This window comes from Lepidochelys kempii, chromosome 4, assembly GCF_965140265.1.
Source record: "Lepidochelys kempii isolate rLepKem1 chromosome 4, rLepKem1.hap2, whole genome shotgun sequence".
In the NCBI taxonomy this organism is placed as follows: Eukaryota; Metazoa; Chordata; order Testudines; family Cheloniidae; genus Lepidochelys; species Lepidochelys kempii.
In genome coordinates this window covers 84,154,384-84,166,481 of record NC_133259.1, presented here as the reverse complement: position 1 = coordinate 84,166,481, position 12,098 = coordinate 84,154,384, and the positions used below count along the sequence as shown (strand labels likewise).

The 12,098-nt window shown below is 48.6% G+C and overlaps 1 protein-coding gene across 2 annotated transcripts in view; it reads left to right on the top strand.

Annotated features, from left to right (window-relative positions):
* Window positions 1-126: 126 nt before the first annotated feature.
* The window catches only part of PDGFRL (platelet derived growth factor receptor like), a 51,988-nt gene continuing 40,016 nt past the window's right edge, over window positions 127-12,098 (top strand). The window contains exon 1 of one of the 2 annotated variants that reach the window (XM_073341917.1): window positions 127-443. In XM_073341917.1, coding sequence (XP_073198018.1) covers window positions 142-443 — 302 coding nt within the window. In that variant the 5' untranslated portion in view covers window positions 127-141. The other variant, XM_073341915.1, reaches the window with a different exon arrangement.

Sequence of the window (12,098 nt, the reverse complement as noted above, 5' to 3'; positions counted from 1 at the left end):
CCAGGAAGGGGCGGGACTAGAGTGTTTGGTTGTGTGCAATTAGAAGAAAGCTGGCGACGCTAGCCAGTGAGGGACGGAGGGAGTGGAGGCGGAGCAGGGGGACAATGGTATTGTTGGTTTTCTGCAACTAAAAAGGCGGTAATGGCAACCCGATTACTAAGCCACGCAAGAACTTTCTACGGAACAAATTTCGCGCTAAGCTGTTGCACCCCGATGCCGAGTTCAAGCCTGAGAAGACTTCCCGCCACCAGCTCTCTTCTCTCACCGGCAGTTCAATTCCACACGTTCATGCCTGAGGCTGTGCCACCTTTCCCCGCGGCGCGCCACAACGGCGAGTCACCCCTGCGCTGGGACCTGACCCAGGCGAGGTCAGGCAGTGCAGAGAGGACGCGTAAGGGGGCTGGACGGACTCGTCCCCGCGGCTGGATCCCGCCCGCGGGACCAGCTGTGTGCTGAGTTTCTGGGGCATGTAACGCCTGGGTTGCAGGGGCAGGAAAAGTCGGCTGGGGACACAGGCGCACGTTCAAGGGAACAGTGTGGCCCACGCGCCGCTAGCCGGTACCAGTCCGTGCGTTTGCCAGGGCCGGACCCCGGGAGGCTTCCAGAGGCGTTCGGGGACCGACGCCTCCCTGTTTTATTCTCCCCGTGCTGCAGGCCGGGGCGGCCCAGGTGCGCGCTGCCCGCACAGCAGGTTTCACCGGCGCTGGCTGTGATTTCTTGGGGGGAGAGACCGGACCTGCCCCGCCCCCGCCGGGCTCTCACGTGCGTGCCGAACCGCCCTGCTCCGCAGCTGCCCAGGGGGCCCGGCAGGGCCCCTAGCAGCCCTTCCCCGCGCGCTCAGACTGGAAAGCTCGCCTGGTGCAGGGACGGCGGGCTCCAGCGGGCTCCTCCTCCGGCGCTAGCTCCCCCTCCCTGCACTGGGAGCTTTGCGGCGGACTTCCCAGAGCCCCCGCGGTTCGGCTTGCCCGCGGCTGCTCCGACATGAGGCTGTGGGTCCTGCTGAGCCTCCTGCTGCTGCACGAAACGCTACAAAATGGTGAGTCCGCGGACTGGGGGCACAGGGCTCCCTCCCCAGCCCAGCCTCCCCTCCGCCCGTTGTTCCCGTGGTCCAGGGAGCTCTGTGTCTCGCTGCGGCCCCAGCTCCATTGCCCTCGGGAGCTCCCCTTGGCTCGTCCTGTCACGGCTGCCCCCGGCCCCTTGCTGCCCTTCCCCTGGGTTAGCGGACACAGCGGCTGTTTGCATGGGGGGGCATAGTGCACGGTGCTGTACAAACAGCTTGTTCCACAGTCCTGCCGCGCCCCTCCTGTCGACACGCTCCCTTTAGCCCTTTCCTCGCTTTTCTTCTCCTCCCTTATTGCCCCCACTTCTTAGGGGCTCCCTTCGTCTCTTTTCATACTGCACAGACCAGGCACCCCTCACCCTTCCTACGGAACATTTGTTTCCCTCACTTTCCATAGATCAGCGGCACTTTCCACCCGTCTCCCCCAGACGTATCAATAGGTGTGTAAACGGGGCTGGGTTTGCAATCTGCTTGAATTCCTACAGCTGGGATACTATTTCCAGGGCTTTGCAATTCATGTAAACGTGTCCACTTTTAGGTGGGAGGTGGGGTTACTTGGTATTCCCACCCATCTCCAGTAAGGAGTTGATTTCCATCTCACAGCAGCGCAGAAAGGACTTGGAGTGGGAGGAAGAATCCTGGAGCTGTTCGCCGTAGAAATTAGTTGTCAGGTTTAAAGAGTGCAATTCTCTCTGGGTCCCATCCTGCACAGCTGCCAGAGCCTCCGCAGCTTCTCCTCTTCCCTAAATGAAAAACAGATTATGCTATTATACAATTTCACACTGCTGCCAACAACCTGGCTTTGGTTTTCTTGCATTCATGGGTACTGACCAAAAATACAGCTTCTTTCTGCACAGCTCTTTTTGGGAAATAAAAAGTATTTGCAAAAATGCCAAGCTTTTTTTAATTAAGCACAGGATTTCAGTCCTTAGATGAGAACAGGATTCTTTTTTTTTTTTTTTCCTGAAGGGGGGAAAAAAGTTAGTGCTGGACACCGTAAAGAAGAAGTGCGTTTGCACGTAGTACTTCCGTGGTGAGTGAAAACCAAAAAAAGCACTGGTACAAGATGCAGATCTTAAAAAGTTGCTAGCGAGATATTTTTACTGGTTGCAGGCTCTGATCGGATTAAAGGGATTCAGAAAACTGATTTATGTTTTGTATAGGTGCATACTGGGATACTGCCCCAATCTTCAAAGTTATTAAAATAATGTTTTCAATGTTGTTTTGCTTGCTTCCATATTAGTATTCAAGAGCAACAGCATTCTAGGTAAAGTATACAGTTATTTTTTCAGGTAGTCATTTCTCAAAAATAACATCTTAATATGGAACAACAATAATTGCAATATAATCATTGAAAACTTGTGGTGAACTAGGTCATTTGTTGTCCATAGAGATTAATTGCAATTAACTTGTATCTTCATGTAGTTTTTACGTACTGTCCTTGTGAAAGGACATGAACTTCATTTTAATCAAATTTCCTTTTCAGGTTGTGGTGGGGGTTTTTTGTGTTTGGTTTTTAAGTGTGCAGCTGGAATAGGGAAATTCATAACCAGCCCTGTTGGGTAAATGGCCAAACTGATGCTGCCTCTGTCATTCTGGTCTTGTCTCTATGAGCATATTGTTTTGGATTAGTTTGACCACTCTAAATACATTGAATTAACTATATCGAACTAAAGCACGTTCACACTTTGTTATGATGGGTTAAGGTACTTCCCTTGTGTCCCATTGTGTCCATGCAGCTCCATATGCTGTTTTGAATTAACCATGCAACATCCTAGGCAGATATCCCATAAGAACAGCCATACTGGGTCAGACCAAAGTTTGATCTATCCCAGCATCCTGCCTTCCGACAGTGGCCAGTGCCAGGTGCCGAAGAGGTAATCATCAAGTAATCCATCCCCTGTCCCCCATTCCCAGCTTCTGGTAAACAGAAGCACACCATCTCTGCCCATCTTGGCTAATAGCCATTGATGGACCAATCCTCCATGAATTTATCTAGTTCTTTTTTAAACCCTGTTATGGTCTTGGCCTTTACAACATCATCTGACAAGGAGTTCCACAGGTTGACTGTGCGTTGTGTGCAAAAATACTTCCTTTTGTTTGTTTTAAATCTGCTGCCTATTATTTTCATTTGGTGACCCCTAGCTCTTGTGTTATGAGGAGTAAATAACATTTCCTTATTTACTTTCTCCATATCAGTCATGATTTTATGTGATTTATATATATTATATATACCCCATACCATATTCGACTGCTCAGCTGAATGTATTATAGGATTCTTCTTGCAGTGAATTGTGGGCTGCCTACTGGAATCTACAGGAATTCTGGGACTTGGGATCCAACTCTCCTGGCAACCCATAATTAGGTTGCCAACTTTCTAATTGCAGAAAACCGAATATCCTCGCCCTGCCCCTTCTCCAAGGCCCTGTCCCCGCTCACCCCATTCTCCACCCCCTCTGTCACTTACTCTCCCGCATCCTTGCTCATTTTCATGGGGCTGGGGCAGGGGATTGGGGTGCGAGAGGGGGTGAGGGCTCTGGCGGGGGGTGTGGGCTTTGGGATGGCGCCAGGGATGAGGGATTTGGGGTGCAGGACGGGGCTCTGGGCTGGGGCTGAGAGGTTCGGAGTGTGGGAGGGGGCTCTGGGCAGGGGGTTGGGGGTGCGGGCTCTGGGAGGGAGTTTGGTTGCGGGAGGGGGTTTGGGGTGCGGGCTCTAGGTGGTGCTGACCTCAGGCGGTTCCCAGCCAATGGGAGCTGCAGAGCCGGTGCTCAGGGCGGGGGCAGCATGTCGAGCCCCTGTGACTGCCCCTCTGCCTAGGAGCCAGAGAGACATGCCGGCCACTTTCTGTGAGCCGTGCAGAGTTGGGCAGGGAGCCTGCCAGCCCTGCTGCACCACCAACTGGGCTTTTAACGGCCTGCTTAGCAGTGCTGATCAGAGCCGCCAGGGTCCCTTTTTGACTGGGTGTTCTGATCTCAAACCAGGACACCTGGCAACCCTACCCATAAATCATCTGTATTTTGCCAGTGCCATTTTCAAAATGCTGTCAGGCAGCATGGAGGACACATGGCAGATTGCTGTGATCATGACAGTCATTATTACTTTGAGCAGAATGATGCACATGTATTAGCAGTTGAGTGGGCTTCGGTCTGGGGCTGTGGACGCAGCAATATGGCTACAGGTGTTGCTGGAGGAAAAGGATGAAATTGAGTAGTTACTTCTGCAGGGCATCTTGTTGGAACAGCTTTACTTGAAGTGCTGTTTCTGGGCTCAATTAGCACTGATTGGTGGGACAGAATAGTGATGCAGAACTGGGGTGACGAACCAATGTATTTGAGCATAAGCTTTCGTGAGCTAACTCCAGGATGTGGAAGGCTATTTTCCTAGAGATCTGTTCAGAACTGGAGCTGCCGTGGCAGAACATCAACATGAGAGTTCTCCTCAGCATGGAGAAGTGTGTTGTAATCACCTTCTGGAAGTTCACCACCCTGATTGCTACTGGTCATTTGCTAACTGATTTGGTGTTGGCAGATGAACTGTTGGGGCTGTTTGCTATGCTATTCAGAGGGTGCAGTTGTGCTGGGTCATAAAGCTTGGCAATGCACAGGACGTTGTTGATGTCTTTGCACTGATGGGGTTTCCAAACTGTAAAAAGGCTACTGATGCAACTTCCATACCTATTCCTTGCCCCACACAGCAGAGCCAAGACTTGGTCATCAGGAAGGAGTATTTTGCCTGGTTGATCACTGTGGAAGGTTCACCAATATTAATGTGGGGTAGTATGGGAAGGTCCATGGTGTCAGAGTCTTTAGATATTCAGGCCAGTTTTCTGGAATGAGCAAAGGAATTTTTGCTCCCCAGTCTACTATGGACATTTAATAGGGTCATGATTCCTTCCAGCATTCTCAGAGATCTAGCTTACCCTCTGCTTCCCTGAAGTCTTTTATTGAACATCTGGGTAGGAAAACAGAGCTGTAGCTGCAAGATGACTGGAGAGTGCATTTGGAAGACTGCTGGGAAGGTGGAGGTTATTCGTGATATGGCTAAATCCTTCTTGTCATTATGTGCTTTGTATAAGTAGTTGCTGTATTTTGCACAGTATCTGTGACAGCAACGGAGCAAGCCTGACCGATGGGTGGAAGGGAGAGGTGGGGAAACTTTCTGAATGTTATGAACAGCCAGAGCGAGCAAAATGCTCCAACTGGTTAGGGATGATTAGGGTCAGGGATGTGTTTTGGCTAATGAATGTATTGTAACCAAGGAAATTACTACCATGTATGTGCTGTGGGTTTTTTTGTGAATTGATACTGTGGGGAGGATGTTATGTAATTAAGGGGAACGCTGTTCCTCAATGAAACTTTTCAACCAAGTTGTACAAAAAACCTGAGGTATCAAAACTACTTGAATAATAAAAAAGTTATAGTGTAAGCTTAAGAGCAGTGGAACTGTGGCCTGCCCAGAGAGTTGAGTGCTCTCGTACATGTGTAGGTGAGGTGTTAGAAATTGTTCTGCTTCTCCATTGGGATTGATTGGAGTGGGAAGGGTCTGCACTTTTTGTGAGTGAAAGGGAGGTCCAAGTATGGTATATTCTCTGTAGTTTGCAGGACATGGCTAGGTTGCATCATGTCCCTTTTCAGGGCTCTATGCTCCCTTCTAAATCTGTATGATTGCTCTAGGAAAGGTTTCAGAGTAACAGCCGTGTTAGTCTGTATTTGCAAAAAGAAAAGGAGGACTTGTGGCACCTTGGAGACTAACCAATTTATTTGAGCTGTTGGATCATATTAAAGAAGTTCTGTATTAAAATCACAAATGAGTTTGATTCCCCAGAGTTTAAATTCCAGGGTATTACTGATTAAGAGGTCTCTTGGTTTTTGGTACTGTTTCTCTCCCTCTCTGTGTGAAACTTGCAAGCTGCTAATTGTGTTAGTACATTCTAAGACAGAGTCTGTTCTCAAAGCAATTCACAGAGAGAGAGACTCAAAGCAATACTCTAACAACAGAAACAACACCCAGAGACTCCCCGCCCTTTTGTTGTATTAACAATTGTGATTAAAATAGAGATAGAGGATGTATGTGGATGGATGCTTGGTGTGGATAATAACTGAATGATCAGGGAGGTGCCAGCCTAAGAATCCAGTGTCCATCGGCTGAAGAAGGCGTCAAGTGGAAATAACCAGAGGACCCCACCCGGAGGGCAGACTGGAATCCACCCAACAGCCTCAAGAATGGGAGAACCAAAGAACAAGATAACATCTTGGAGCCGTCAGGAATGTGCTATCTGCTGATTGATTCAGCAACAGCATGATGAAGCAATTCCCATAGACTGGCATAGGAAGAAATTCCTATAAAAATAGACTCTAAAAAGTGAGAACTTTGGGGTCTGATTCTGCAAACCAACTTCCAGGAGCATCAGATGAGCATCTGACAAGGCCCTGCTCCCTCCTCATGTCCAGGCCACCTGGCCAGTGGCTTGGCATGAGCAACTCTAAGGCTGGTAACTATGATAACAACCTTGAAGAACCTGTGTGTGTGTGTGTGTATGAATGAATGTGTGAATAAATATGAGATTGAATGGAATGTTATAGCTATAACTAACTGCTTACTATGATTCTTCCTGTATTCACAATAAATGTGGTATTTTGCCTTTTTCCCTTTAATAAGATCCTGCTGGTTTTTATTTTATTGGTACAACAGAGCATCACGAAAGCTTATGCTCTAATAAATTGGTTAGTCTCTAAGGTGCCACAAGTACTCCTTTTCTTTTTGCTCTAGAAAACTATCCCTTGACCGTTCTGCCTAACTGGCCCTTTCTTGGGATGCAGTCACTGTTTCCCTGTAAATCTTCTTTTGCTTCTCAGGTTCTTGTATGTGTGGGGTACAGCATCACCGGTGCTTAGGAAAATCAGAAAAAGCACAAGTAGTTGTCCGAGTACTAGTCTCCCTACCAACAGTGATAAAATGTCATTCACATTTGAACTTCCCATTATGTGGTTCATTTCGAGATGGTGAGACATTTTCTGATTTACGCCCTCCTTGCATAGGACCCCTGTACCAATGCTGTGTGGGGACTCTGGGTGTGGGAGGAGAGTGAGGGGCATGTTAGTACTGTAACTGCATGTCTGTCTCTGCAAGCTGTTATTACACTGGAGGATGTTACCCTGGGTTGAGTCCCCATGAAATACAGAGGGGTCTTGCTCAAATGGGCAATGGGCAAGTCAGGAAAATAGCAGCGCAGCTATTTACCAGGATGGTGCCCCTCCTCCCCCAGCTGGTGCAGGAGTGGAAAGGAAACAATGCCTGTCTAGGCTGCCCTGAGAAGGTTGCATTGTCTTGCAATATGCTTGCCAAAATATTGTACTATCTTTGCCTTATTCTCTTTTAAACATCTGTAGATTAGCCCAAAGTAAACTGCAAAATAAATGTTAGCAGTAATTGGTTTGAACACAAAAGGTTAACAAGGCTGAGGGAATGATTGAAAATAGCCATGATTGCCTTGCAATCCTTATGCATTTCTTGAATGTCTGTGTTGTCTGATTTTGGCAATTTATAATATAATGTAATGCACTGTATAAATTGTGATCCAAAGTCCATTTTCTACTAGTTTCTGTATCTGCAGCTACAGTAAAAATACCTGCCATGTAATGTGTTTGATTTATTTTTAACGCCTGTGGTACTGACATCTTCAATGGAAGGGGGATGAGGGGAGCTATAGTCAACTGGGAGGGAGAGCAATCATCCTGCAGCTTGGGAAGTAGGGATTGCGGGTGTCACATTTGGCTGATAGTTGTGGGATTTGATACTTTAGGGAAATAAAAGCTCTATAGCTTTAAGTTTCAAGTGCAGATAGTATTTTGGGGATGGGGGTGGAAGAAGAGGGTGATAAAAGCCATGCAGGTGGAGAGAGGCTCCTAGGTCTGTCTAAGCCCTGGTCTACACTAGGAGTTGAGGTCGAATTTAGCAGCGTTAAATCAATTTAACCCTGCACCCGTCCACATGATGAGGCCCTTTTTTTCCTACTTAAAGGGCTCTTAAAATTGATTTCTTTACTCCACTGCCGACAAGGGGATTAGTGCTGAAATCGGCCTTGCCGGGTCAAATTTGGGGTACTGTGGACGCAATTAGACGGTATTGGCCTCCAGGAGCTATCCCAGAGTGCTCCATTGTGACTGCTCTGGAGAGCACTCTCAACTCAAATGCACTGGCCAGGTAGACAGGAAAAGGCCTGCAAACGTTTGAATTTCATTTCCTGTTTGGCCAGCGTGGCAAGCTGCAGGTGACCATGCAGAGCTCATCAGCAGAGGTGACCATGTTGGAGTCCCAGGATCGCAAAAGAGCTCCAGCATGGACCGAACAGGAGGTACGGGATCTGATCGCTGTATGTGGAGAGGAATCGGTGCTATCAGAACTACGTTTCAGTTTTCGAAATGCCAAAACATTTGTCAAAATCTCCCAGGGCATGAAGGACAGAGGCCATAACAGGGACCCGCAGCAGTGCCACGTGAAACTTAGAGCTGAGACAAGCCTACCAGAGAGGCAAACAGCCGCTCCGGGTCAGAGCCCCAAACATGCTGTTTCTATGATGAGCTGCATACCATTTTAGAGGGTTCGGTCACCACTACCCCAACCATGTGCTTTGACTCCTTCAATGGAGAGGGAGGCAACACGGAAGCAAGTTTGGGGAACGAGGAAGATGGTAGCTCACAACAAGCAAGCGGAGAAACCGATTTTCCCGACAGCCAGGAACTGTTTCTCAACCTGGACCTGAAGCCAGTACCCCCCAAACCCACCCAAGGCTGCCTCCCGGACCTGGTAGGCAGAGAAGGGACCTCTGGTGAGTGTACCTTTTTAAATAGTATACATGGTTTAAAAGCAAGCGTGTTTAATGATTAATTTGCCCTGGTATTCGCGGCCAGTACAGCTACTGGAAAAGTCTGTTAACATGTCTGGGGATGGAACGGAAATCCTCCAGGGACATCTCCATAAAGCTCTCCTGGATGTACTCCCAAAGCCTTTGCAAAAGGTTTCTGGGGAAGGCAGCCTTATTCCGTCCACCATGGTAGGACACTTTACCACGCCAGGCCAGTAGCACGTAGTCAGGAATCATTGCAGAACAAAGCATTGCAGTGTATGTTTGCTGGCATTCAAACAACATCAGTTCTTTATCTCTCTGTGTTATCCTCAGGAGAGTGATATCATTCATGGTCACCTGGTTGAAATAAGGTGCTTTTCTTAAGGGGACATACAGAGGTGCCGGTTCCTGCTGGGCTGTTTGCCTGTGGCTGAACAGAAATGTTCCCTGCTGATAGCTACAGGGAGAGGGTGGGGAGAGGGGTTAGCCAGGAGGTGATGGGAGGCAAAATGCAACCTTGTATCGAAAGCACATGTGCTATGTATGTAATGCTAACAGCAAGGTTTACCTTGAAAGAGTGTACCCATTGTTCTATAAAATGTTTTTTTAAATACCACTGTCCCTCTTTTTTTCTCCTCCAGCTGCATGTGTTTCAAGGATCACAGGATCTTCTCCTTCCCAGAAGCTAGCGAAGTTTAGAAGGTGAAAAAAGCGCACTCATGATGGAATGTTCTCTGTCCTCCCACACTGACACAGCACAGATGAATGCGTGGAGGCAGACAATGTCAGAGTGCAAGAAAGCACAAAATGACTGGGAGGAGAGGCGGCGGGCTGAAGAGAGGGCTGAAGCTGATAGCTGGTGGCAGTGTGCTGAGAGGAGGCAGGATTCAATGCTGAGGCTGCTGGAGGATCAAACTCATATGCTCCAGCATATGGTTGAGCTGCAGGAAAGGCAACAGGGGCACAGACCACCACTACAGCCCCTGTGTAACCAAACGACCTCCTCCCTAAGTTCCATAGCCTCCTCGCTCAGATGCCCAAGAACGCGGTGGGGCCTCTGGCCACCCAGCCACTCCACCCCAGAGGATTGCCCAAAAAAAAGCTGGCATTCAATAACTTTTAACGTTTTAAACTTTTAAAGTGCTATGTGGCCTTGTCCTTCCCTCCTCCACCACCCCCCAGGCTACCTTGGCGCAGTTATCCCCCTATTTGTGTGATGAATTAATAAAGAATACATGAATGTGAAGCAACAATGACTTTATTGCTTCTGCAAGTGGTGATCAAAGGGGGGAGGGAAGGGTGGTTAGCTTACAGGGAAGTAGAGTGAACCAAGGGGGGGTGGGAGGTTTCATTAAGGAGAAACAAACAGAACTTTCACACCGTAGCCTGACCAGTCATGAAACTGGTTTTCAAAGCTTCTCTGATGTGCACTGCACCCTCCTGTGCTCTTCTAACCGCCCTGGTGTCTGGCTGCGTGTAACCAGCGGCCAGGCGATTTGCCTCAACCTCCCATCCTGCCATAAACGTCTCCTCCTTACTCTCACAGATATTGTGGAGCGCACAGCAAGCAGTAATAACAGTGGGAATATTGGTTTTGCTGAGGTCTAACCGAGTCAGTAAACTGCGTCAGCATGCTTTTCAACATCCAAATGCACATTTTACCACCATTCTGCACTTGCTTAGCCTGTAGTTGAACAGCTCCTGATTACTGTCCAGGGTGCCCGTGTACAGCTTCATGAGCCATGGCATTAAGAGGTAGGCTGGGTCCCCAAGGATAACTATAGGCATTTCAGCATCCCCAATGGTTATTTTCTGGTCTGGGAATAAAGTCCCTTCCTGCAGCTTTTGAAACAGACCAGAGTTCCTGAAGGTGCGAGCGTCATGGACTTTTCCCGGCCATCCCACGTTGATGTTGGTGAAACGTCCCTTGTGATCCACCAGTGCTTGCAGCACTATCGAAAAGTACCCCTTGCGGTTTATGTACTCGCCGGCTTGGTGCTCCGGTGCCAAGATAGGGATATGGGTTCCGTCTATGGCCCCACCACAGTTAGGGAATCTCATTGCAGCAAAGCCATCCACTATGACCTGCACATTTCCCAGGGTCACTACCCTTGATATCAGCAGATCTTTGGTTGCGTTGGCTACTTGCATCACAGCAGCCCCCACAGTAGATTTGCCCACTCTAAATTGATTCCCGACTGACGGGTAGCTGTCTAGCATTGCAAGCTTCCACAGGGCTATTGCCACTTGCTTCTCAACTGTGAGGGCTGCTCTCATCTTGGTATTCATGCGCCTCAGGGCAGGGGAAAGCAAGTCACAAAGTTCCATGAAAGTGCCCTTACGCATGCAAAAGTTTGCAGCCACTGGGAATCATCCCAGACTTGTAACACTATGCGGTCCCACCAGTCTGTGCTTGTTTCCCAGGCCTAGAATCGGCTTTCCACGTCATGCACATGCCCAATTAGCACCATGATGCCCACATTGCCAGGGCCCGTGTTTTAAGAGAAGTCTGTTTCCATGTCCTCATCACTGTCGTCACCACGCTGACATCGCCTACTTGCCCGGTTTTGCTTTGCCAGGTTCTGGTGCTGCATATGCTGCTGGATAATGCGCGTGGTGTTTAATGTGCTCCTAATTGCCAAAGTGATCTGAGCGGGCTCCATGCTTGCCGTGGTATGGCGTCTGCACAGAAAAAAGGTGTGGAACAGTTGTCTGCTGTTGCTCTGACAGAGGGAGGGGCGACTGACAACATGGCTTACAGGGTTGGCTTACAGGGAATTAAAATCAACAAAGGGGGTGGCTTTATATCAAGAAAAACAAAAACAACTGTCACACAGAATGGCCCCCTCAAGGACTGAACTCAAAACCCTGGGTTTAGCAGGCCAATGCTCAACACACTGAGCTATCCCTCCCCCTGGTATTTCAGGCAGGACTGAATCTCCATTAAACTTTTCAAGGTGCCCCTGACAGATCTCACAGAAACGATTGTTGGCCGTTGATTTCATAGAGGGGGGAGCAAATGAATACAAAACAAATCTAGTGTATTTCTTGTTTTGATCCACTCCATCTGTCTTTTACATCTCTGGCTGGCAGCAGACGGTGCAATAGGACTGCTAGCCATCCTCATCTCCTGCCTTCTTGGCAGAAGATGGTGCAATAAGACTGCTGACAGGACTAAAGAGAATGACCTGG